This window comes from Lissotriton helveticus, chromosome 2_2 (assembly GCF_964261635.1).
Source record: "Lissotriton helveticus chromosome 2_2, aLisHel1.1, whole genome shotgun sequence".
Classification (NCBI taxonomy): domain Eukaryota; kingdom Metazoa; phylum Chordata; class Amphibia; order Caudata; family Salamandridae; genus Lissotriton; species Lissotriton helveticus.
This window is the reverse complement of record NC_136060.1, coordinates 463,473,503-463,501,329: the sequence shown is the minus strand read 5'-3', so window position 1 is coordinate 463,501,329 and position 27,827 is coordinate 463,473,503. Positions and strand designations below refer to the sequence as shown.

Genomic DNA, 27,827 nt, shown 5'->3' with positions numbered 1-27,827 from the left:
CCCAGGATATATATATATAAATATCCGTTTTCCCCTTTTCTCCCAGACCTAAAAATAAGGGGTAGCTATGTTCTTGTCTGCAGATTTACATGTTTCCATTCGCTCAACACTGGGCGTGGATCCTACTAGAACAGGAAATACAAGTTTAAAGTTTAAAGTTGATACAAGTAACTTTTCATACTTAGGCGGAGTTCTCCGCCACTGGTGGAAAGATTTCCCTACGGTAAGGTACAATGAAAAAATAATAGAATGTAATTATAAAATTATTCAAAAGGTTTCAATGTAGATTAAAATTATAAGTTATCTTAAAATAATTATTTACCTAGAATGGAAAAAAAAATGTTCAGCACATTAACCTTTCAAATTGTTTAGTAAATAATTAAATGAATACAATACATTCATTTAATTTATAACAATTATGGATAATATTAATTTAACCCCTTAATTGCTGCCATCGGCCATTGGCCGACGGCAACACTACCTCCCCAGTGCTGCCGTCGGCCAATGGCCGACGCGGCCCCACCCGCGCACGGAAACGCCCGAACCGCGGCGGAATTACCGCCACGGTTAACGGGTTAAAAACTATTTTTTTTCTTTCATGTAGCAAATTTTATTAAAACATTTCTTTAATTCTAATTAAATACATTTTATTTTTGAAGTCTAAAAGTTTATTTTAATACATTTAAAACAAATTGTATATTTATTTAATTTAAAAACAATTTCAAAGTGATTACATTTTTTACAATAAAAAATATTAATGTGTAATTTAAAATTTGTTTTCTTTTTTTTTTTTTTTAACCGTACATTCTACGGAGTGTTATTTTTCCGGTCCCGATTATTTTCTATGGTAATGTGTTGGATTGCTTGTGAGAGGCCATTTGTGGTGCTGGACTTGACTCCAAGCAGCCACTCATCCTGTGCCTCCTACATTTATTGCTAAAATGTACACCTACATCGGCGGAGACCTCCATTGCTCGGGACAGAGATCTCAGCATACCAAAAACAGGAGAGGCATGTAGGTTAGTGAATAGCATTTTGCAGTAAGTTCTGAAATATTATTGTAGTAGTACTAAACACATTGTAAAGTTTAATTTGTGAATAAGCCTCATAGTCTTACACCTACAATTGTGTAAAATTGACTATTGAAAATTCCAGTCCACTCCTGGGATCCTGCAACACACACATATTCCCAGAGTACTCACATGTGCAAGACAACACACAGTGACTTGTGGCCTAATTGGTAAGGTGTCAGATTTCTGTCTGAAGTTTGGAGTTACAGTTCCCAGTGTCACTATGGGTGACTGCGTGTATAGTACTCTGTTTGCGTTGGTGTATCCAAGTGTGATGCTGGAGTCTGGAACTCTGCCTGCTTGTCTGCTGTGCATGTATGCCTGGGTGATTGCGCCTATAATGCTTTGTATGTGAAGGTGTATGTAAGTGGGATGCAGTGTCTGCACTGAGCTTGCATCTTCTGTCTGTCATCTGTAGCTCTGCCTGCTGTTCTGTTGTGTGTCTTTGAGTGGGTGACTGTAAACATGGTGCTCTGTATGTCTTTGTCTCCAAGTGTAATGTTGTGTGTCTCTACTTTGAGCCTGAATCTGATGTCTGCCATCTGTACCTCGTCCTCTGCTCGTAGGCCTGTTGTGTGTCTATGCGTGGGTGATTGCATGCATGGTGCTCTATGTATATATAGATGTTTGTAAGTGTGATGCTGTGTGTGCATTGATCATACATCTTATGTCTGCCATCTGCAGGTCTGCCCGTTGGCCTGTTGTGTGTCTACGCGTGGGTGATTGCATGCATGGTGCTCTGTATGTGTATTGGGGTTTGTAAGTGTGATGCTGCGTGTGCACTGAGTTTACATCTTCTATCTGCCGTCCGTAGGCCTGTTGTGTGTCTACTCGTGGGTGATTGCATGCATGGTGCTCTGTATGTGTATGGGTGTAAGGGTGATGTTGTGTGTGCACTAGTTTGCATGTTGTTCAGTCCGTAGCTCTGTCCGTAGGCGTGTTGTGTGTCTGCGCCTGGGTGACAGCATGCATGGTGCTCTGTATGTGTTGTGTCTCTAAACTTGGTGCAGTGTGCGTGTGTGTTGCACTGTATGTCCTTGTGGGAAGGGTGTACGTTACTTCATTTGTGTTATTTACGCATCTTTGTGCGTGGGCCATGACAAGGTGAAACCATTTGACCTGGTGACTTCTTTACAAGCCGGTTTGGCGGGTGAATCCGATTGCGCGACACTAACTGGCACTGCTGCAGGTTGGGTTTTTTAATAGGTTTTAGTGTCTGGTGGGTTGGGTGTTTTTTAACGTATCCGTGTACAACTGCGCACAGCACGTGCGCCGGGCCATGTTTTGAAGTCTGCGGACTTGTTGTCAGAAGTGTCCTTGAAGCCCTGAGCGCTACTTTCGATGCGCGGGTCTGTGGTCAGGCCGGGGCTGCAGCTTCCTATATAAGGCGCTCCCTCTCTGTGCGGGCTGCAGTCAGTCTCTGAGGTGCACTCTACCCCTGGGGCTGCAGTCAGTCACCGATGTACTCTCTACCCGCGGGGCTGCAGGTCCCTCTCTGTGCGGGCTGCAGTCAGTCTCTGAGGTGCACTCTATCCGTGGTGCAGCAGTCTCACCGGCAGCTTGCAGAATATGCTCTCCTAACGTTGTCTGTTTTTTCTCCTCATTTAGAATCCCGGCCGTGCTTGAATGTATGTGTTTCAACCGGTTTCGGCAGTAATGACAGCTGTCTTTGCTTCTGCAGGAGGAGGACGAGCAGAGGGCGCGCGAGGAGGCGGCGCAGCGCGAGCACGAGGAGTACCTGAAGCTGAAGGAGGGATTCGTGGTGGAGGAGGAGGGCCTGGACGAGGGCCCCACCGAGGAGGAGGTAGGCCCGGCCAGCTGCCGCCGCGCGCGGCCAGATGTGCGCTGTCTGCCTGTCTGTTTCTGATGGGTGGGGAGCAATGCATTAACAGGGAGAAGCGGTCTTGCACCAGCCGATTTTTAAAAAATGTTGGCATGTAAAGAATGCAACAAATATATATTACAATATAAGGAGTCGTCAAAATAAAAAAAAGTGAATTTCTTTAACACATTTCACCTTAGAACATGAGATTATTACTCTGTCACTTTTAATAGGCACGCCTCGGTGCAGTTTTTAAACATTACAGAGAAACATTTCTGATGACATATGCTATTAGTCAACTCTGAGGCAAAAGTCTTGTCATGTGTGGCCTGGGTTATTTTTATAGATGAAGCAACATTAGAGGCTAAAATACATGAATCACAAGAGAGGCTTTTGTACAGTGCGAATCCTGAACTCTAGTATTGGAAGATGCTCTTATATGTCATAATGAACAAAATGGAGGTAATTTGCCAAGGATCACACAGTTTGATCAAGCAGGGTAGCACAGATTAAGCCCAGATTTTCAAAGTCACACTGGGCAGTTCAGCTGCTAGGTGGGTATCTCTTTTTAACATCAAAGTTGAATGCTTTGTTTTTAAATCTTGGAGGGTGAGATTACACCGTGGATGACAGGCAGAATACGCATTTTATATTTGGTAGTTTTACGCATCACAGACCTTGCCCAGGGACATATGGGCACTTCAACCGACTACGTAGCAACTTTTTTTCCTGCACAGGGGGATTTCCCGGGATTCCCAGGATGCTGAGTCGAAGCAGGATTCAAACTTGCTTCCCCACACTATTTGCCCACAAGATTTTACAATGATAAATCTAGTTAAAAAAAAAAACTTGCACGCATGTAGCGCATATTACAAATGAACAGGGAGAGATGAGCAAATCTCTCAGTCACGCGTAGATTGTGCAACCGCTAATCCTCGTACCCTACAGATTACTTGGTGCACAGTTTGCTCCGGTGATTTTGTTGCAACGAAGGCCCCATCATTTTCTCCGTAGCAGTTTGCTTCATGACCAAAGGTTCATGTGCCAGCATCATTATCTGCTAGAAACCTTTCGCAACTGGTCATCTAGAGTTTTCCTGGTGAATCGGGTAACGTTTTGTACTAGTGCAAAATCAAAGCAAATGCATTTTTTAGGCTTTTGATGTATGCTTGATGGTTTCGCTCCAAACAGAAAGTTTTGCATTGGGCAACTTTTTGCCTTTTTATCTGATATGGTGTTGGTGGTTTTAGCACATTGGGCACTTTAGCAGTGAGCTCCAGTGTAAAGTGCCTGCTCTCTCTGTGCACATTTAGTAAGTTTGGCCTGCCCTCCCATAGGAATGCATTGGGGATTCCCTGATCAGTGTGTTTCAGTGGTAATTTCTGATATGAGCGGTGCAGCGTGGTCAAGTTTGGTATATTTGGAATAGTGATAATAAATGTTGCGCAATGGTGTGCGCAGATTTATTATAAATATTTTAGAAATGCCCCTTTTAGACGTTGGCATTTTTGTGTGCTAAGATTACTTGATGCACAGTTTGCTCCAGTGATTTTGCTGCACGAAGGACCCATAATTTTCTCAATAGCAGTTTGCTTCATGACCAAAGGCCCATGTGCCAGCATTCATCATCTGCTAGAAACCTTTTGTAACTAGTGCTCTAGAGTTCTCACAGTGAATCGGGTAACATTTTGTACTTGTGCAAAATCAAAGCAAATGTATTTTATAGGCTTTTGGTATATGCTTGATGGTTTTGCTCCAAAGAGAAAGTTTTGCATTGGGCAAGTAATTAGATTAAAGTTATTTTGCACTACTGCTGTGGTTTCCATAACTTAAAATAAGACAAATCCAGTTTGCTGTTCTTTCAAATAGTGCAAAAATCATAATGTATTATGTACTGCCGCAAAATAAGGTTGCTGCATTAACTTGTGTGGAAAGTGCTGCAAAATGATTTGCATCATTTTTGCCCCAAATTCAGGTAAGTTGGTCCTATTTGAGTTATGTGCGTGGCTAGGAGGGTGTATCAGGGCCTTGAGTAATTTCAGAACTGGCAAATATTTACTCAATATGAGAAAAATATTGCTGTGGTTGAATCCTTTGTCTTTCTTAGCCTAGGCTTAGGAGAAGTCGTGCTTGACAGGTGAATGGCAGTGTAAATGTGGAATCTGTGGATATTTAGGTCCACAGATGGAATGTACACCCGCGACATATCCGCTAGTGTATGGATTTTCTGTGGTCTTACTTTTAGAGATGGGTCTATGAGAAGTGGTTCTCCCACGTATGAGAGAAAGAGTGAACCTTCATTTGAGTGGAAGACAAAATGTTTCCGTTTTTTAAAAATAGTCCCTATTTTTTTCACGCACAATTTTCGCTCGTACTTGTAGGCTTACATTTATAGTTGGCCAGAACCGTTGCCATAACACGTTGCTATAACACGTTGCTTTCAGGTTATTCCATATTTAAAGCGAGAAGTTAGCCACAGATTTTTGCAGGAATTCTCGAGGACAGATTTCCCATGGAGTGAAGTGATAATACGACATTTTTGATGCAATAATACCACTTAACGCTAAATAGGAAACAAGATAAAAGCACAGAAATGTACTTCCCGCACATATTTTACAAATATTTACCCTTCCAACATATTCCTAAATGAGGGCCTTAGTGGCAAAAAATGCTCGAGTAAGTGTGCTCATATGCCAAGTATTTGTGAAACCTTCAGCAACATGTAATAAGGAAAATCTCCATATGGAAAGTTATTTCCCGAAATAAATGAGCATTTGCACTTTAATCCATAGATTTCGTGAATCCCAATAACATTAATAAATGGTGGTATTTCAAAGTGTGTAAACCACATTTGAGTGTTTTTATTTTTAGTTGTTATAGTAGTTTTATAGGTTTCGTGACAACAGCCGCTGTATAGTTATGGCTAGACTATTCTGCTCACATGAAATCCGTATTTTAGTTTCCTTATAACTTTGGTACTGAAACTATTCAGTGTTTAGAATGAACACATTTTCAGCAGGCCTGGATTTGTGCAGTTCATCTGAGGTGGAGGGGTCAGGATGGATCAGCATTTTTGTATTTTCACTGTTCATTTCCGTCGAAACTTAGTTCTCTTTGCTACAACAAAAAGCACTGAATGGAATTAACCAAAATTCGGCAGAAAAAACTCTAACTTTGCCTAGAGGAGTGCAATCGTTCAGGAATTTTTGAGAAATAAACGTGACGGTGTCTTTTATATTTCTGTATCGTGAAAATACCAATAAAAATATATATTAAAAAAAAAGATGTCCGAGAGATTTAAAGGGTTAATCTGAAGAAGACTTGTACATCTTCCCTGGTCATTTGTAGATCTGGATCCTCAGAGGATAGTAACTTTGAAAAATAAACATTTTGAAACACCTCCCAATTATTCCCCACCCACTTTCTGTGTTCCCTTTCCTTGGGATGGATCTGCATAAAATTCAGCAGGCAGAAACCAGGAGATTTACACACTTTGAACCGAAAGTTCATGCAAAAATATCAAATGGTACAAACCGAAAAAATGATTTGTATTGAAAAATCCTCACCGTAACTATGGTAGCAGTGTATAGTATAATTCATTTATACTGTACTGACAAACTTATATTTATGTATGTATTACTACAGTGCACACTAAAGCAAAACTGACGTTAGAAAAACACTGTTTATTGCTTCACAGATTGCATTAACAATTAGTGTGCCTATGGAACCAGCTTTGCTAACAGTCACAATGTGCTTTTCATCTCACGACACAAATGTAACTCCTTAAATCATGGTTTTAGTTAGGTACCTTTTGTTAAAACAAAATGCAGTAAAAATGCCGTAGCATAAACCATCTATGCAGGTGATAACATGCTATTTATCACCATTGTAGAGGGAGGGGCGTGGCTTTGCCTCTGCCCTCCTCACATTCAACAATGGTGATACATACTGTTACACTCTGCACATCTGCCAATAAAGCCATGACACATAACGGCTAACTGTGTAATAGTTGATTTATTCGCTCATTCAGTGGCTCTGGTGACATCATAAACCAGAAGGCCAAAGGCCGAGTGGTTTACATTTTTTGCTTGAACCTGATAAGGCAACATAGGACCATATCATATATGTTACTTGTTATGCATGTATCTTTAATTACATGATTTATTACATTATTTTAGAACTGTCCAGGCTCTACTGAAACATTTGTGGAATTTGGGTGCCAACCTCCATTTCATTTTTATTATACATTGCTTGCCTTAGATTGCAGGCATGCCTGTGCATGTTTTGTGAAATGTGTGTTTTTGTTGGTGAATACATCATTTTGATAATATTTGAAATGGTTCCATGCAACAATGTGTAGTGCTACTAGTCAAATTTTAAATGGAATGCATTGTTAAGGAACTAAAAGCATAACATAAAATGTGCGTTTCTTTTGTAGTACATAGATACAAAAAGTGTACGTTTAGCAACTCTGAAAATGAGAAAATATAGTGCAGTCTGGCACAGTGTAAGCGATTCTTAACCTTTTAACTTCGGTGGACCTCCACTTATTCATAACAGGAATCCGGGCACCCCACTGAATTATTATTGGAAACTGGGGACCCCCACTGATTCACTACTGCAAGCCGTGGACCACAGCCTAAGCAATTTTGAGGATTTGAACCTCAAAAAAATACACACAAAACACTGGACCAAGCATTTATCAAACAAATACACACATTTTATTTGTTCACAAGCCATTATTAAAAAAATCGAAATTTTCATGAGAAGGTTGGGGCTTTTCTAAATTTAGTAGATGCAACTCATCGTCCATGCTATGTTTAGTTTGATAAACTGCTCCCGTGACTCAATCTGAGGTTACCAACTTGATTTTTAGCCTCTAATTTCAAATTTCTTCACTTTTAACATTTGATTCTTGATTTTTGGTATTATCTCATTTTCTAAGCAGTGGTGTTCTTTTTTAGTTGTCGCAGTGGACACCTAGGGGTCTGCGTACCATAGGTTACGAGCCTCTGGTAAATCTAACTCTTGCTCGCTGGGTTCTGATTTTACAGCATTAGTTTAAACACGCTGGGAGTGGTTCACTGATTCATTCTTGCATCAAGGATGGACCTGCTATGGCGAGCCAGTAATTTGTGCAGAATATTGCTGTTGTTCAAAGAGCATCGCTGTCCTTCTGAAGTTTTTTGATTTTTTTTTGTTGTTGTTTTTTTTTTTTTTTTTTGTTTTGTTACCAGCACTGAATTGAAGAAAGAAATGCTGTGTTACCATCCATTTAATTTCTTTATTTGTTTAGGAAAGGTGAATTTTCCTGCAAATGAAATGAGCCGTATCAATTACGGAAACTATTACAAATATTACACTGTGAAGCCCTCTTTTCTGTGTAATGTGTGTGTGTGTGTATATAGATATATATAGATAGATAGATATGTAAAAATAATAGGCACATTTGATTAATTTTAGGTTCAGGTCAATCAGGTGGCTTAGAAAGCAGCAACTAGCTGCTTGTGGGCCTGCATATCAGGTCCAGTGGCATGGCCCTCAAGCAGGCAGTGTTTTTATTGGCTAATATTGCAAGAGGTAGGGGCATAGTGATGAATAGCTTATGCCCACATGCTGTCAGGTTAAACTATGATCTACCTTTACTCCTATTATGTGCCCCCTTCTTGGCTTCTGCTTTGGGAAATTAACCTCAGATGACTTCATTCACTGTTAATGCCCTAAGCAGAGGGCAGTATTTCATAACGTTAACCTATAAAAGCAGTAGCCAATGGGTACTGTAATCACTTATAGGTGTGACTAGAGTACAACCCAGAACCAGCATTGAAATCCGTTACAGCTATTTGTGTCCAGTCCTGCATTGTTAATGTGTATTACCTCACTGCTAAAGCCTTAAAATTAATTGATGTAAAGTATTTACAAGAGTTGAAACTTGAGAAGGGTCTGTTATGCTTAGATCAAATATCGAATCTGGTTGATGTTCCACCCATGTAGGGTATTTTAAAACTGCACTGAAACAGTGTATCACTTTTAATTGGTAACCTATTTTTTGATATGTGTTGATAGTTTTCCTTTATTTTCATCTACCTTCTCTAGTCCCGAAGCTTCCTTACAGAATTTATCAATTATATAAAGGTAAGAGATTTCACATTTAAAAAAATATATCTTTCTTAAGGAATTCTAATTGCTTAATTTCGTTTCATATTAAGTCATTGTAAGCGTTATAATTGCTTAGCCCAATGGAAAGTCAGTGTTTTCCTCCAAAGATTGAATTGTGAGGGTTTTATATTTTGAAAGAATCATTTCCCATAGACCTTATCTGTTGCAACCAAAAATGTCCTGCTGCATCATGCCAAACAGCAAGGGTTGAATACCAAAACGCCATGGACTGTCATCCCCACAGGGGCTAAGAGGGAAGCCACCTTCCCTACAGGCCCAAAGAGAACTGGATGAGGACTTTATCTAATCTACTTCACAGTGGAAAAAGTGGAGGTTAGGGCCCTTCTCTTGTCCCCCATTAAAAAACCTTCAGGACATGCTCTGAGTAGGTCTACTTTATTTTTGGAAAAATATGGTTCTTAGAGCCTCAGCCTGCAAGGAACATCCGAAGAAAGCGGCCTGCTGCACCCACCATATAGAAGATATTAAGATAATTCCCTCCATTGGTCCTTGCGTTCAACAGCAGGAAGATGGCGGGAAAAAAGGGGGAAGCCTCTTTGGGAGGTGGGGGCTTATTTTTAAGAGTAAATATTTCACACCCTGATGTCAATAAACATAAGTATAGTCGACGGCTTAGAATATAGTCTAAGTGGACAATAGCTGGCACTAACTTTATCTGAGCGGTAGCGCCCATATAGCCTATTTTTACATGGATGCCAATATTGTGTACTAACACTTAAAAAACACATGACATATCTTTTTTAAGATATGGCAAGATATGGAAAGGATTACAAAAACAAGCTTTCGCAAAGCAAAATGTTTGGAGCAGAGTTTCAACTTACACCTGTAAATCTACGACCATTGTAGATACCCTGGAATATTCATGGAGTACCATTTGCACACATGCAGAATTTCCACCAAGTGGGGGATTCCTCATGCATATTGATCCATACATTATGCACACATTTTATTTCTCATGAAGAAAGCAACTCGTTCCCCTGCAACCACATGTAAGGGGGTGTCCTTCACTTTCGCACTTTGAGTAATCAATTCATTAGCCTTTTAGAGGAGGAATTTGGCAGGGGTTTTCACATGCAATAAGTATCTGTATACCCTCACACTTGTGTGTTAGAGGGTGTTGCTGTACGTCAGGAGAAACAAAAAAGTCTCATCCCTAAGCTTAAGCTAGCATATGTGGCCAGTGCTCCAGGTAAGTGGAGTTTCTACATTTATAGTTAAACCTTTACATTGTGTAAGTACACCACTCCTGGTCTCTGAGAGTCGTAGTGATCTGCTTTGCTCACATTAGTACCACTTACAAAATGTGTTGAATCCTGCATGCAATTTAGTCTTTTTGAGGTAGGACACAAGCATAGTGTTCAGCTGCTGGACCAGTCTGACTCCTGAAATCCTTTTAAATATTATTGTCAACAACTCTCAACGGAAAATGACCACTGCACGTGTGTCCCTGGTGTTCCTCTTCTGTATTTTATGGGAAATGATGTTCTTTTGTCTAGGTCTAGCGTACGTGATTGTTCACCTAAAATTTTGTTTTAATAAATGATTCCACCCAGGTTTAACCCCTCCGCTGCGCTGAACGTTCCGCGCTGGTGCAGAACGTTCTATTGCGCTGGCGGGGCCGCGACGTTAAACGGAAGTGCGCAGCACTACAGAGGTAGTGCACGCAACGTCCGTTGAACGTTGGCAGCACTCAAGAGGTTAAGTCCAGTGTGATGTTTTTGATCCTTGTTTCCTCTAATTTGTAGACTGATTAGCAGCGTAAAGTACACATCCGTATGAAATTAGCCGCTAAGTTTATGAACATGTGATGTACTCATCGGCTGTCGAGGCACAAGACCTAACAGAAGTAGTGAGGGGGAATAACCAAGTTAGGCGGTATGCAAGTGACATCGTGTGTGACATCACAGCAGGGCATCACAGTAAGTGACATCACAGAAAGTGGCTTCACAACCCATGACCTCACATAAAGTGACATCACAACAAGTGACATTGGATCTTAACACCTCACACATATGTTTAACAGGTCTATAATGAGTACATTTGAGTGCATTATGAGATGTTACAAATGAGTTTTTGGTGCAGTGTTGTGCCAAAAATTGATTCAGACCAGATGCAAAATCTGGGCCTTTGTGTACATTTGTTTTTAAAACTCTGCCATGAAGAAATTGTCATTAAGGAGAAACGTGGCAGTAAATGTGTTCTGCTTGATTTGGTTTCAAAGTCTGCACTTTAAAATATCTCATGGGGTTAAGGCACCTGCTGTAAAGAGCTTTGTGTGCCCAGTTAATCCCACGGAACAATAATAATGGTAAGATAAACACTGTATGTTAATGCATTTAGTGGAGAGATTTGTTTTTGTCTGGTCCCAGTTTTGAATCAAAGTAGCATAGAGAGTTAAAGTCCTTCCTGGGAAGCACATCATTTAACATGCAGATGACAGATTTTTATTTTATATAGCTAGGTAAGTGGGTTACTGTTTTTAACTCCATGAAACAAGGAGTTACCTTTAACCGCCAACAGAGACAGGGTAGATACAAAGCTGAGGAGAGGGTTCCCTCAGGGTTACTCAACTGGAGTATACATTTGCTAATCAAGAGGCTATGAAGATGCATTAGTTACTAATGTGTTCATTCGAAGAACGTTGTCTAAATATTGTTTAAAAAACAGAACATTTTCTTGCTGTGTCCAGAGAAATTTCAACTTTTATTTTATATAATCAAATTTTATACAAATCATACATAAGTATTTAAAAATACATTTTCACCACGAATAATACATTTCTTGTAAAAACCTTTTATATTCCCACAAGTCATTACATCTCTTCTTGTCCAACAATTAAAACAAATAATTTAGAATTATTCATCAAAAAACAGTTCATAAAAAACATTTGGTTAAAAAAAAGTACTATCACAACATTTGATCAAGAAAAATACTATTGACGCAGCGTTTCGGTGGAACTTGGATTGGGTAACCCCACCTTCTTCAGGACACAATATTATATAACATATACGTTATATTTTATTGTCAGCTTGGACACTATATCCTCCTCTGATGGTTAACATTGCAGTATAGTAATGAGTGATATGTATACATTAATAAAGACGCTCAAAGTAGACGTTTAGCTAAATGTCAACATTTAAAACACCTACGCATATTCCTTATATCGACAAGTAATTCTTGTGCTTTGAACTTCCATTACAACTCCTGTTATCAGTAATCACAAGGAGGCTAGACCGTTATTCAGTGAGTTTGGTGGGAGGATGGAACAGTATGTGCAATAGGTTACTGAAACCTCCGGTGCTGCATCCCACGTACCGTAGTGTGTATTGAGTACAGAATGTGTGACTCTCCTGTGCGCTTCTCTTCCAAGTGCGCTTCTCTTCCAAGTACAGTACTTTTTGCCATGACTACTAAACAACCACATTTAGCATAAAAGCACCAGAACATCCGCTTTCAAAAACATATAATTTTAATGGCATTTCGGGAAACTAAATTGATATATAATCATAGGGCCCCTGAGTCCCACAAATTGTGTCCACCTAAATTTAACATAGATAGATGCACTGAATTTTTACTTTCCTTGTTTAGTGTCAACTTCATGTATAACCGAAACAACTCTGATGGAATTGAATGTGTGCAGACCACTTTCTCAAATAGAGAAATTCTGCCATTTTGAAAGAATTTCAAAATTTACACATTAGTAGAAGGAAACGTTTTGGGACCACTTTTGGGTGAGCTTAGCATCAAAAGTAGTGAAAAGTCTACATGCACAAATGTTGCTCCATGAGTATTCCTGAATTTATTTCGAATCCCTGAAAAGATTCTCTCTTCTCTCTCTCTCTATTCTCTCTCTCTCTCTCTCCCCAGATTTCCCACTCCACCTTATACTGTTTTTCACAATCTCTTCCATCCTTGTCTCTGGGCTTGAGTCCCTCACTGCTTTCCCGCTACCTGTGTCTCAAGCTCGGCATGCCTTCCTTTATCCCTAAGGGAATGTCTTACTCCCTCCATACCATATCTCGCATGAGTTTTTTCTTGCCAGTGGGACTTTCTTGCATTTCTTTTTCTGGCCACTCAGTCGTTTACTTTTCTCTTACCTGACCCTCTAGGCGCACAGTGTGGCAGGATCTGTTGCCCGCCTTCAGAGGCCCTAGTGAATTTAAGAGGTGCTTACCTTTTCAAAGGGAGACCTGGTGCATATTCTCTTGATAATCCTCAACATGCATGACTGCAATTTCTCCTTCACCTCTCTACCTTTTTAGCTACAGTGTAACACTCCATCTGGAAAATGTGAGAGAATTTGAGACAAGGGACCCAACGCTCTCCCTCTTTAGTGACATTTGCCCAGAAATTCAGTGGTGTCTGGATGTTCCCTTAAGTCCTTGCTTGCATCTCAAACACGTTGGGTCGACCCTGTTATCCCTGTGCACCACAGGACAATAATCCCACTAGAGTACTATGGGTTCAAGATGGTCAGCAAAGAGATATCCCAGATTGTTTTGTAATACCAGAAGAGCAGTGGTGGGTGCTATTTATCGCTGGAGGGTGTGGGGGGCAAAAGGGGGGGAGGGAATGAAAAATAATTAAACATGTACCAGGCTACCGTAAGCCAATCACAACGCTGCAATGCAGCTTTGTCATTGGCCTGAGCGCTATGGTTCGACGCTCAGACTGGCACAGGGAGTCTGGGCATGTTCTTCACCCAGGCTGTAATGCAGTCTGGGTGGAGAACATGCAAAGTGCGCATGACGGTTTGAGCAGCCCGAGATGGCCGGCCAAACCTTCGTGTGCACCTAAGAGGGCAAACCACTTCTCCTCCTGCTCTTTTGTCAGAGCCCAGCTCCGCCCCAACCTAGATGAGCAACAACGGAAAAATAAAATGATAATAACAATGAGTTATTGGATTTTAAAAAGTAATATCAAACTCTGCGAGATCCAAGGATGACGGGGAAAAAGATCTTCCTCAGCCGAGGGAGATTTTGAAAGTCTGTATGGATCAATACGAAATCAGTTGAGCCTCATACAAACCCTTAGAAAAGTTTAGTAAGTTCCAAATGACCAGTTTCAGTTCATTAAAGACCGTAATCTGTCTGTCCATCACTGCAACACCAAAGTCACAGCAACATGATGTGAATTCAGCCGTAAAGGTTCCACTGTGCTAGCATACTGGTCGGCAGCAGATTGCAGTATTACGTCACAGTTTGTGTTGGTCTTCAGATGTCTAAACCATCAGTCTCACCGCTGTAAAAGTGCTTTAGACGCGCACGCCATAACAGTTTCCAGATCTGGACAATTATACTCCAAATCCTTCCGGGGTGACACCCCTTGACATTATCAGGAATGTCAGGCCACTCTGTCCTATTGGTGGTCTTCAACAGGATGAGGAGGATGTAATGTGAAAAAGAATACACTCTGGAAGAATTAGAATACAAGTGGCAACTTTACTAAAAGTTCCTACAGACTTGCAGACTATTCAGTTCATGAGTTCACACTTGACAAAGAAAGCAAGATTTGAGGCCTACATGAAATTCAGCTCATTCACGATGAATTATGCGAAAACATTAATTTGGCTTTGAATAGCAAAATTATTAATTTCACTAATAAATGTGTAAGTATATACATCAATCAAGTCCTAATTTATTCATGTACTTATAAGGTACTCATACATTTCTTTTTCTCAGATATCTCTTATACATATATAGGATGAGTACATATAAATCTACTTTGCATATATGTTTCAAGGGGCACATTCTTAAAAGCTACAGTAGGGGAAAGTTTCACAAAAACAACTTTAACTAAAACCTGTGTAGCACCTACTTTTCTTTTGTCATTTCTAGTGTACATGTTACAACCTGAAATAATTATTCATTTCTAACACATGAAACTTAAATTTTTGCATGTAGAATTTCTTTGTTATTATTAATATCACATTATCAGATCATAAAATCAATATTATTAACATTGCTAATAATTCACATGTATTAAAATAAACACAATATAACATAAGCTTATTCTGGCAGTCTGTATGCTTTTACGATGCAGTATCTGAACAAAAGTTGCATTTTGTCGTTTTCCAGAACATGATGCCTAACACACGTTTGTCATTATTTGTATATAAAGTATTGTATTGATCGTTTTTCTCTTATTATCACACATTTGTTAAGGGAAATCTCTGGTCTATCATATGCATTACTCTCAGAACAATGGCGGTACATCATAGGCCTTGGGGGAGCTAGGCGTATCATGTTGAAAAGAAAGAATGTATTCCTTTGCTTTGGTAACACTAACAAGGTATTCCCATAAACGAGGCAGAAACTTTCAGTTTTGTTGATATTATGGTTGAAAGAGTGAAAATTTGTCAAGGATTAGACAGCTAAGCAACAGCTAATTATATCAGGGCAGCTGGTGTAAATGGGATACATGATAAAAGTATTCTCTCAATTCATGGTACCTGATGAGTTTTGGGATTTACTGCCACCTTATGATCTGGTTGAAGGAATCGATTGGTTAAGGTGTGGCATTGACGCTAGGCTAACTGATGCTTAACCCTTTGCATGCTGATGACGGCCCCCAGCCGTCATGCACTACAGTGCTCGTGTGCTGATGACGGCTGGGGGCCGTCATGACCGCACCCGCGCTGAAATCTTCAGCACAGGAGCAGAATCGGCCCAGCATGGAAGGGGTTAAGCCTGAATAAGAAGCTATGCCTTATGTTTGTCAATTTAGGGGAAGGGATTCAATTGGTATGTATCAAACTGGACCATTCCCAGTCTTCCAGTTCAAACCAAACAAAGGACAACCCGCACATGATTTGCTGACGAACATGGCTTTAACGGAAGTATTTTCCCATCACGTTGAAGACCACAGTTCAAGGGTTCCCAAACCTAGTTCACTGCACGTTCCAAAGTGGATCCGATCTGTAGCATTTCCCAGCTCAGAGAACTGAATTCCATGGACTGGTTTTTCCTCAGGTCTTCGGTCCATAGTTGTCAGTTCTCCAGCTTGGCTGCTTCCACCGGCACAACCAGCAAGTCCTCACTGACCAAGCATCGATGTCTCTCCCAGCTTCGGTGGCGGATTCAGTCTCACTCGCTTGTCAACACGATTGGCCCGGAGATTTGAGCGCTTGTTACCACTATTGGTGTGAATGCATGACCACTTCAAAGCCTTTCTCAGATCGTACGGACGAATTCTGTAATTCCTTCCTCCTTATTAAGAGCCTTTTTATCTCAAAGGTCATTAGTAATGTAGATCTTGTCATACTGAGGAGTGATGTGGGTGTTCTCAGTCCCAAGTGAGAAATTATGATACTTGTTCATCTTTTTAGTATAAAGTGTATTCATAAAATTTAAATAATATGAATGAGATAGTTAGATTATTTCTCCAGCTGAACTGTGTCAAGAGGTTTAATATAAAAAGAAAGGCTATTCTAAAATAAACTGTGGTATATGTCAACACAGAATCCTATATAATGGACGTATGTTCTCTGCAGAAGTCGCATAGTCAGTATGTGGGTAGAACGTTTAATCTAAATGCAGATGTGGTTGTTGGTTGGTAAAAACTTTGTGGCAACAAGATAATCTACTGAACAGCTAAAGTTTTCTTGATTTTAATCTAAAAACTATAATTTCTGAGAATCCACAGAAAGTGAAATGTTGCAAAAATATGCACTCAAATATAACATTTATTTTTGTTGTTTAATCGCATGTTAATAATTTGTTTTTTTCCTGTAAGGTGTTATTTATTTCATTCTTTTGCTATCGTAATTTCTCTGTATCACATATTTATTGTCCACAATCTTTATCTGATGTATCCACTTGCAATGTAAAAACTGTACATGATTTGATACTTTATCACCGTTGTTTGTGTGCAAGAGTTAAGGAAGGTTAATTTAAAACAAACGTTTTTAAGTGTTTAGTACAAATTGAGCAGGTTTGAAGGAATCACATTTAGTTGAGCCTCAGAAGTAAACATTCTGACTCAAATTATGAAGTTCATTAACTCTGTGAATGAGGGGGTGGCAGGCGTAGAGAACTATAAGCTCCACCCATCCATCTTTTAGACCTCCCCCGAGTCCTTTGAGACCTGCAAGGCAAGTGAGGTGTCCAAATCTACAGGTAACAAATTGGCAATGGATGTAATCCCAGACTAAACCACCTTCCTGGATAGGCTTTCAAGACACATTCCCAACCCAGAACTTGTCAGGGCTACTTACAAACCGAAACCAGTATCAGCTAATTGATGTCTCTTGCCCCTTTTCTGGCACCGTGCACAACATTGATTTATCAAAATTTGCCATTTAGTAACAATATCATAAAACAAAGCATCACACACTGGTTTATGCAGCTCCCTTCGCCAATACTTATATGATGTCCTGTCAGGCAGATAGTGAGTACTGATGTTCTGCTCATCACAAAAAATGGCTAAAGTCTCTGAACAAGACCCTCAGTACTCCGGTCCCCCCTGGGCATCATGTGTTTTACCATCTTTGACTTGGGTCTTGGCACACCTCCTGAAGGATTGAATCTGTTCCACGATGTGAATCCCCGCTTGTCAGCCTGGGAGGAGGGGTTTTATTTCTCCTTGTACTTGGTCAGGCTTCTCTACTTCCTGGAACAGAAGCTTTTTCTTTTGGGGATCTAATTCTGGTGCAACCCCTCACCTCTAGCACTCCCCCCTGAAGTCCTTCCTCCTCAATGCACTCTGGAATTCACACTTCGCTGCTCTCTTCCCTGGTAACAAGTAGCACCTCTCCTTTGAGTTCGACTGTTGGCTATCTCAGGCGGGACTGATTGGGCTCAGAGTCAGAGGTTTCGCCTGCAGTATGAAATCCCTATCCTGATCTCAATTCCACATTGTTTTACTGGATTACCAATAGTATTGACACTACTGAAGCGTGGATGTGGTTGTGTTTTACATGCAGCAGCCGGTCGGAGAGTGTATGATTACTTTTCTTCTTCCCTGGTCAGTTGGAGATATTTATTCCATGAGTCTGGAAAAGGAGAGTGGAGTTTCACATGGGCTCCAGCCGCTCGCCGTACTAATGTTCCTACTGGTTGTCTTTAAATTTCACCCACTCACTTCACCCTCCCATAAGAATAGAGCACGTGGACTGAGGATCTGAAACCTGCTGACGCCCAGGGGAGCCAAGGCCTGGGTGTGATGAAGCTATGTGTGCGCGCTTGGGGTTCAGTGGTCTTAATTCAATTTTGTGCAGGCCAGAAGTATCTCTGTGACATGGCCTGCTAGCTTAGACATCCCACTGATCTGGAAAAAGAAGAAATGAGAACTACCAATGCAGGAGTCACTATGGTGGTGTTTTCTTTCTACATGAGCTAAAAGCTTATTACATAACCTTAGATACGTAATAAGATGCATTTATTGAACTAGTGACTTCTGAATCAAATCAAAATACGCTTTGTTCGATTTAAAAATGTTAAATCATGAAAGCACAATACATTAAAAACAAGAATACATCAATTCATATATGTGACTTTAGCAATATGTTAAAAATAACATCAATTAAAATTAGAAGAAACAGGACTACAAACTCATTTGCGTGCACATCATACATAAAATTAATAAACAGTTAAGAAAAAGAGGGCCCTTCCAGGGTTTTCATGTATCTAACCACCCCTTTCAGATATTTAGCTATATGATCAGACAAAATTTCATCATCTAAAAATTGTAACTTGTTGAAGGCAGGTCGACGTTGTCTCAGGCCTTGCGCTTTTAGAAAAGGCAGAATTCATATTTTCCTGATTAAAATTTAAAACTTAAAAAAAATAATAATATGAATTGTAGACTGTGCAGACATATCATCGCAAGGTCATGGAGAGCGTGACCAGTCATTCATCTTAGGGAAGGTGACCATATTATGAAAATTGTATAAAGCGCAGGCAGGTCAATAGCAGCATGTCATAGTTGTTATTAAATAGGGCTGCATCCCCGGTTGGGTCAGGCGCAGTTGATTTGCTCTAACAGATGTTTTCATGATATTGGAGGACAATCTGATCATCTCCAGGTGGTTGATGCATAATAGCTTTAATTCCTTCCTTGTGACAAGTGTCAGACTGTCTGAATTAATAAAATACTCGGGACAACCTAAGTAATTCATAAAGTTTTTGACATATGCAAGGCAAGGAATACAATGTGCCCTTTGCAAGTTCAAACAGTCGTTTATCACGTCCCGATTGAGACCAGTTGCAATACCAGTCCAGACCTTATGCCATAATAGGATCGGCTGGATTTTAATTAGGTCGGACAGGTATGACAGTCCCAATTCGGCGTGACAAATATACATGGCTGTACTATTCGGAATGGCTGAGGTATTTTAGGAACCTGTTCTCAACTTGCTGTAGGGACTCTACATTTGCATGACCCCAAATACCAGCTCCATACATAGCAATTGAGGTACATTTGGCTTCGTAGAGTGTCAGCAAATCATTAATAGGACGCTTTCCTAGCTTCCTGGTGAAATGTATCATGGCTCCTATGGCTCTGGCAAATAGCAATTTCTGATCTCCGTCTTTCAAAAACGATTCCCAAATATGAGAAGTAGTTAGCAAATTCAAGTTTTTTATTGTTTATGAAGATGTCACGACACTTAACATTGGGCTTACTACAGTTCACAGAAAATGTTTTTTGTGATGTTTACATTAAGGTCTAGACTTAGCATATAGGATGCAAAGCGCGAGACAATTTTCTGCAGTCCGATTGGTGTACGGGCTAAAAGAACAGCATCCTCAGTGTATAACAATGCTCCAATTGGCTGTTTGCCAATACTAGGTAGATCCTGACATTCCCTTCATAAGGTAGTGCTCATGCTGTTTATATAGAGGGTAAAAAGTAGGGGAGCTAACACGCACCCCTGCCTTACCCCCTTCCTGACAGGGAAATTGTGAAAAAGTTCACCTCTCCTCCCGTTGCGGACGCTTACCTGAGCACCTATAAAGGACTGTTTTAGAAAGTAAAGAAGTGGCGTTTCCACCCCCATGGACTCTAGAATACTACACAACTTCTGGTGATTAACACAATCGAAGGCTGAGCTCAGATCAACGAAGCACAGATAAAGGCTCCCCCGTTTAGCCTGTGTATATATTCCCAGTAAAAGACTTCAGTTTAAGCTCTGTTCCACTATACCTAATCCTTGACGGAATCCATACTGTAACTCCGAGATTACACCTGTGTCCTCTGCCCTCAACTGCAATCTATTTAGAATAATGCGCGCAGCCACTTTCACAAGGGAATCCAAAAGTGATATAGGTCTACAGCAGACTGGGTCGTTACGATCACCTTACTTAAAAATGGGAACAAGTATGGACTCCGTCCAGGTCGGAGTGGATCCTTGTGTACAACAGGCCCGGAAAACCAAGGTTAAAAGTGGACCCCACAGCAAAGGGCAGGATTTATACAAGTCCACTGGTATGCTGTCGGGTCCCGGGGCTTTTCCTCCCATACTCGCATTAATGACTAGAATCACTTCATCCACGTTGAAGTCGATACCGATTGGGAGGTAACTTGAGGAGCCTGTTCTCAGATTCTCACCATAATGGATGTCTACATTACTACAGTATAGTCTGGAAAAGTGGGTCACCCATTGGTCCTCCCCAATAGTGATTTCAATACAGGTGAGTTTTTAGGGGCCAAGAACAGGGCTTCTGTTTCAGTTGCAAACTGTTTTAACCCCTTCGGCGAGTTGTGCCGCTCGCACGCTGATGACGAGCTCAGCTCGTCATGTAACGCGGCTTTTTGAAAAAAGCCGCGCAGCGCAAAAATAGCCGCTGCACGCATGCGGTTAACTTATGCACGAATCTGACACTTTTTGGCTACTTTTTTTAAGGACCTTTAGAGATTACCACAAAAGTGCAGAATAATTTGACCCCTCTATCGGAGTTCAACAATGTAATTTACTCATTGGTGCTGTCTAATTTTGAGAATTTCCTGCTTTTCTGGTTTTTTCTTCCTTAAACTTTCTGGTGCCTTCTGGGAGCAGCATGTCCCACTGTAGCACATTTACAAGGGCACATGAAAAGAATCATCATATTTATCCCACCGTGTGCAAGCTTCACTCACTTCCTTTGCCAGGGTGTGGTGGTAGTTCAAAACTGGCTGCTTGGTTTGTAAAGTTGTCCTAAATAGGTTGGTTGCTTTATCTAACCAGAAAACTCCGAATTTTTCATGATTGGTGAACACTACACAGTGTTCAAAATTTCCAACTCCAAAGCCTATTAACTAATGGTATGAGGTGACTAAAAGAGGCCTGCATCACTTTGTAAAACTCTTAAATAAACAATTACAAAAGTAGAAGTACTTTTCAGTGTTGATTTTCTAATTATTTTGCCCATATCTCTGGAATAGTCTTGAAGAATACTTTGTGGGGTGGCGGAAGGGGAGCGCGGTGGGGCGTTTATCCTGCATTGCTATTAATTTGAAATATATGGGGCATATTCGCAAAGATGAATTCGGTCATAGATGTAATTTTTCTGCCTGCCAGGAATTCACAAGGGGATTGTGTGGCATCTGGGTCTGTGGTCTAGCTCTTCTTCAGGGTGTTACCTTGGATTCCTTACTAGAAGGTGTAAGCTCAAGCCATTGTTCAGGTTATCATGTCTCCTTTCGCCCTGATCATACTCTCTCTCTTTCTCATAATTTGAATATCTTAGCAGTCTTTCTTGGATCTCTGTTTTGTCGCTTTCTTTCATACACTTTCATAAACTCTTGTTTAGGGAAGCTTTCTGCTCCATTTGAGTATATCTGTACCTCTTGTTTACCTACTCAGTTGTTGTTACTGCTTCTGTCATGAGCGCCTAGAGACCTGACGGTGATTTGGCGCTATACAAACCTCAGATAACAATAACAATAACATGTGTCTTTGATGTCTCTTTTATGTTTTTCATTCTCTCCACTCTTTTCTCTATTTGTCTCTCATGTGTTTCCTCTCATTCTCTCATATATGTCCCTGACATCTCTTTTGTCTCTGCTTCTGTCGCTGATACATATTTGAGACCTGTCTTCCAGCTCTCTTATATCACTTTATCTCATATCTGTGTCTTAGTGGTCTCTCCTCCATTCTCGTTTTTCTCTTTCTTATTTGTGTCTCTGCGGTCCTTCGTCTTTGTTTTCTTTCTTTCTTCCTTATACATGTCTTTGAGGTCTCTTAATTACCTCTGAAACTCTTCTGCCTTATCTCCTTTCCAACCTTACCTCTGTATTGTTCACTCTCTATTCATGTCTTCCTTTTAATATTCATTATTGCTTGTCTCCAGGTTTGTGAATGGGGAAGGTGGGTATGAAGATGGCAGAGACGGCTCTTGGGCGAGACTGGCTAGTTCTCCCGGCCACAGTCCAGCCACAGCAGGTGTCCGCATGCCCACCGTGAGAATCCAGGTTGTCGGTGGCGACGCTGGTTGGAATACCTTAAAATTCATTCCTATGGGCCTGAAGGCCAATAGGAATGAATGGGAAGCCATTCGGTAAATACCGAATCGGTAATAGGGGGAGCATATTCACTCTGTTGCACCCCTGAATTGTGCATGTGTGCACATATGGCGCACATCTGCCACATGGCACTTTTAAAAAAGCACAAAATTGCTATTTAAAAGGTATTCGGTATTTACCATCAACTTGTAGTTGGTGGTAAATAACGATTCCTTAAACCAAAATGCACTCACTTTGAGTGCTCCCTACATAGGATTTAAGGATTCGGTACTGTCCCGATTCCTTAAATTAAGGAATTGGTATTGTTCCGATTCCTTAAAATAACGAATCGGTAAATTACCTAATCCTTAAATCCAGCCTCCTACATCGCAAAGGGCTAAATACTGGTCGGTAACGGGAAATTTACCGATTTTTAGACTTTACCGACCGGTATTAGCCCTCCTACATATGGCCCTATGTGACGTTTTTGCAAAGCTTATATTTTATGGCCGGACATGTATTCATTTGTTTATTTGGTTTTTTTTTTAGAACACAAAGGTCGTGCTTCTGGAGGACTTGGGTTCACATTTCGGATTAAGGGCACAGGTAAACCTGTAAAGTTTAGGCCAAACAAAACTCTGGGTGATGCAGTTTTTTAACATTTATTTGCTGATTGTTTTTACGGACTCTTTGATTTCCTTCCAATCACCTTCTTCCTGTCCTTCTGCGGAGGTTTGAGACTGCCCCTGATACTCCTTCCCCCGCTCTTTTATTTTGTCCCCTTGCCTCTGTTTTGACCTTTGATTTCACTTTTCATTTTAATGTTTACATGCTTACAAACGATTAGTTTTGCTCTAAAAGATTTCCTTTCCCCACAATTCTGCACGCCTTATTCGCACTACACGTTCTATGTTTTTCTTCTCCTGCACTCACGTTTATTTTGTATGTATTAATTTATTCCACGATTGCACTTCACCTACTTACTTCTTTCTTGTTTTAGATGTAATGGAACCCTCGTAACAATAGGGGGAGCTGGTGGTAGTCCATATGCATTACTCTCTGGAGTTGAGGTTTCTAACTTACTGTGCGGAGGTTAATATGGCCCTCTTGTTAGTAGTGCCCATGGAATGGCCTGTGCAGAGAGGCTGCATGGCATGGAGTGTGAGCATTGATAAGAACATGGCTGAAGTGTTGGGTCAGTATATTGGCCAAGTTATATGCCATGAGTGAGGTATCTTTTAGAGCTTCAGGTCATTGAGATATTTTGTAAATTATGGAGGATGATGCTCTTTGAAGAATAGAAGAGAAGGGTTGCAAAAAAAAAAGCCAGTGTTGCTCTGTTTAAGCTCCAGTAATGTGGTTGAATCCTGGTTTGCCAGAGGGAGGCCCTCGAGCTGTGTAATGACTGCCATCCATCGGGAGATATTATACTTCTGATTGAGAGGCCGTTGGTGCTAGAAGCAAAGTCTTAGTTTTTTTGTGAAATAAATTTGAAGTGATAGTGTCAATTAAAAAAAAAATCCTGTGAATTTGTTCATCTGATATTTTGCTGTAAACTTTGATGGTGAACTTTGCTAACATACCTCTGAGAGCCTTTATTTTCACTATATGGAAATGTTTTGGTGATGAAGCCAGAGGACTATTTCCCAAAGTGATTGTTTTCATGATGAGCTTAGACAGTTGAGTTGCATTGTAGCTGTTGATGGCCTACGACAACAATGAAGCAGGCGGTGAGAGGACCATAGTCATTGAGGACTCTGTCTTTTGCAAAGTTTTCTGTCCCCAGAGATGACTTTCTCTATCTTGTTTTCCAGCTGTTGGGGAAATAATTTTATTTTAAAGACGTTTAAGAGTAAGATTCTATGGGGTTCTGTATGTAGCTCTTGGGTTCAATAGTGCCAGTTGTATTTTGGAGAGTTCAGGCTACAAAGAGTGTGTTGTTACTTTGGAAAGTTGCCTAGCGCAGTAGAGTTGATCTAGTAGTATGAGACTTGCTAGGCTCTTAAAATTGGTGGAGACGCCTCTCTTCTTAGCACCATCGATTCACCCCCATCCAGGCACCTCTAGTTTGAAGTACCTTTAGCAACCTAATCAAGATCATTAGGAACAGAAGTGTTTGTTTATAGTTACTGTTTACAACAGGAGTGGTGGGGGTGTTAGAGAGTGGGTGCCGTACCAGAAAGCAGGTGTGCATTGCAAATGTATATTATATGTTTTGTTTGTGCATGCTTTTGAGTGTCCTGCATTGGTTAATAAGTTACATTATCATTTTTAATCTTCTTGATTCAACAGGACGCTATTAACAGGATACAGGACCTGCTCGCTGATGGTACATTAACAGGTATGTTAAGTATAACTAGACTGCCGACTTTGGTGCTGGAGACCAGTGTTCGAGCCTCGGGTCGCGTCCACATCCTGTGATTCTGGGCAATTCACTTAATCTCCCCGTGCCTGAAAGAGTAATGTAAATACGGTGCTCATGTAAAGCGCTCCAATACCTTCGGGTCGAGTTCGCGCTATATAAATACGCAAATATATATATTATATATATATATATATATTTATTATATATACCATTAGAATGGAAAGCCCAAGGGATATCCACAGATGATGGCCTAGAATCTGACAATGACCGGTCAGGGATCCCACCGAGGTGATTAGGATGGTGACATGATCAGTAGGATCATGAAAGATTCAACAGCGCGCATAGTACAGCAGAAAGGTGCAGAATGTATGCCTTCGTTTGTTTACTGCTGCATCCCACACCTTTCTTACATCACAAAGTTCACGGGTGGTAACAAGACAGAGTGTGTTTCAAATAACGTCAAGTAAAAAAGCACAAAACATTATACTGTGTGCCATTGATGTTCAGGGTAAGGCCGGGTTCACTGTGATGCTTTCACGTTAGAGGATGTGGTATTTAACGTTATTTGTGAGTGTACCAGATCTCGTGTTCTAGATGGGAAGTGAAAAGTTGTTGAGAAGAAAATGGGAAGTTTGAGAGTCCTCATCCAGGTAGTGGTAACTGTGTTTGTGCCTTGTTAAATGTCAGGGATGACGTGCATGGCAGGAGAATCCTGGACACTTCAAACAATAAAGGCAAGCACCTGTGGATAGCTAGGTTTATGGATTGAGAGCCACTAGAGATAATGGAGAACGATGGAAAGAGTGGAATAGCCATTGGAAATAGCATGTGTGATATTACAATAATTTTTAAAGTCTGTATTGTAGGGCAGTGATTGTTTGGTATAGCTTCTGACATAGAATACTGCTCAAATGTTAGAGCAGGTGAGGCCCGCAACATTATATGATATGTTGAGGAGTGAGCGGACAAGACAAAACACCATAGGCCCGATTCACAGAACTAACTTAAGACAAAATCCTAAACTAACTACCATTTTGAATTCACAGAAGGCACTTACTCATTTTGGTATTCACATAAGTTAGGAGCCCTAACTTTAAGACTCCTAAATGCCTTCTGTGAATACCGAAAGTCTTAAAGTTAGGATTTTTCTCAGTTTAGGAGTAGTAAAGTTAGGACTCCTGACTTGAGGGCTCCTAAACTGAGAAAAATCCTAACTTTAAGACTTTTGGTATTCACAGAAGGCATTTAGGAGTCTTAAAGTTAGGGCTCCTAACTTATGTGAAAACCAAAATGAGTAAGTGCATTCTGTGAATCGGGCCCCGTGAGACTGCAATCTTTGGGAGGGAACAGCTTTACCAGGGGGGCAATCATGCCTATGTTGTTTTTTAGTTTCTCTTTTTGATTGAAAATCTCAAGCAGGGCAGGAGGGTGTTTCAGTTGATCTACTACTGTTGACCCGCCATGAGGTGTTTAATTTTGTATGAGAAGTGGCAAGGGCCAGCTCACCAGGCAGCCGACTCATGGGTTAGGGTCACAGGTGCTAGCTGTAGTCACAGCTCTGGACCGAGAGAAGGGGTCCGTGCTGTGAGGTAGGACAGCTGAGGGCCAAGGGCTTGGTGTCATGAAGGGGGTGAAGGCACGAGATTTGACTCGTTGGTGCAGGAGTGTGAATCATGGGAATGGAGCCGCAGGAGGGTTTGAGACATGAGAAGCGCTTTCATGAGGGCTGGGGTCTGAGGTTGTTTAATCCGCTGTGGGTCTTACCATGCAGGCGAGAGGCATCGCCGGTGCAAATTTAGCCATCAGATTCAAGGAGACAGTCCACCTTACATGCAACAGACTGGTTTCCAGATATTTAAATAATGTAATATGAAATATCTAAACGCTAACGAGATTTTGAATTGAACTTGTCTTGCATATCAGGAGGTATAGAGTTTGCGTTTATTTTCTCAACAGTCCAGTGATAATTTTGAAGACACTCAGATTTTACATATCTTTGATAGTGTCTAAATTGTTACGTGTTTGGCTCACTGACCCATGTCTTTGCAGGCGTCATTGATGACCGGGGGAAGTTCATCTACATCACACCCGAGGAGCTGACTGCAGTGGCTCAGTTCATCCGGCAGAGAGGCCGTGTCTCCATCACCGAGCTGGCCCAAGCAAGCAACAGCCTGATCAACCTCAAGCCTGATATCCGAGCGGAGACGCAGCCGGTGGCATGAGCATGGACTGGTCCACTCAGACGCATAGCGGGCAAATCCATGCAACTCAATATGTCTTTATTGGCAGAAACCTTCAGCTTCCAATCTGTGCATCATTGACGCATTCCCTTAAAAGGTGCTTCTTTACGTACTATATTTATAAATAAGACTGGAAGGAAACATAATAAATTGGTTGGACCCAAAATGTGCACAATTTCCCAGTTTCTTTTAGCTAGTGAATCACATACATTAACTATCACAATAGAAAATGTTATTCATGTTACTTGGATTTTACCATCCCCCTCTCAGCAGGCTGTCCTAGCCTTCTATGTAGCAGCCATCAACATGATAGAACTTCACAACAATGGAGAAACATGGAGCATAAAAGATCACATTATCCTTCTACCTAGTGTTGGAGGCGAGGGGAGTACTATGGAAGCGGGAGACCCAAGTTCTTGTGTTTGACTTCTCCCTTAAATGTTGTTATTCTCATGTACTTCCTTACCCTCATGCACCATGAATATAATTGCTAACAAACAATTTGCCAACCTTTTTAGGTCGCAGTTACAGGCAGTTTTAGCCCTCTATTGGCCAGACCTGTTGTTTTCCGCGTGCATATAAGGGGTTTTGGGTAAACCTCTTCATCATGATTGGGTGACTTCCTTCCCTATTCATGTACTTGGCCTGTCCAGGAGCTTTTTAGCCTTATTGTTCTGATTGTTTGACCAGCATCCTTCCATTGCTGACCTGGCTTACATTCGGAAGCGACT

General features: G+C 40.9%; 1 protein-coding gene across 1 annotated transcript in view; it reads left to right on the top strand.

Moving 5' to 3' along the window:
• Window positions 1-27,262, top strand: part of DDRGK1 (DDRGK domain containing 1) — a 140,170-nt gene extending 112,908 nt beyond the window's left edge. The window contains exons 5-9 of the mRNA XM_078678711.1: window positions 2,752-2,874; window positions 8,989-9,027; window positions 23,041-23,097; window positions 24,784-24,832; window positions 26,906-27,262. Of these exons, the coding sequence (XP_078534837.1) occupies window positions 2,752-2,874; window positions 8,989-9,027; window positions 23,041-23,097; window positions 24,784-24,832; window positions 26,906-27,078 (441 nt within the window). The 3' untranslated portion in view covers window positions 27,079-27,262. The remainder of the gene's footprint in view (window positions 1-2,751; window positions 2,875-8,988; window positions 9,028-23,040; window positions 23,098-24,783; window positions 24,833-26,905) is intronic.
• Window positions 27,263-27,827: the final 565 nt, after the last annotated feature.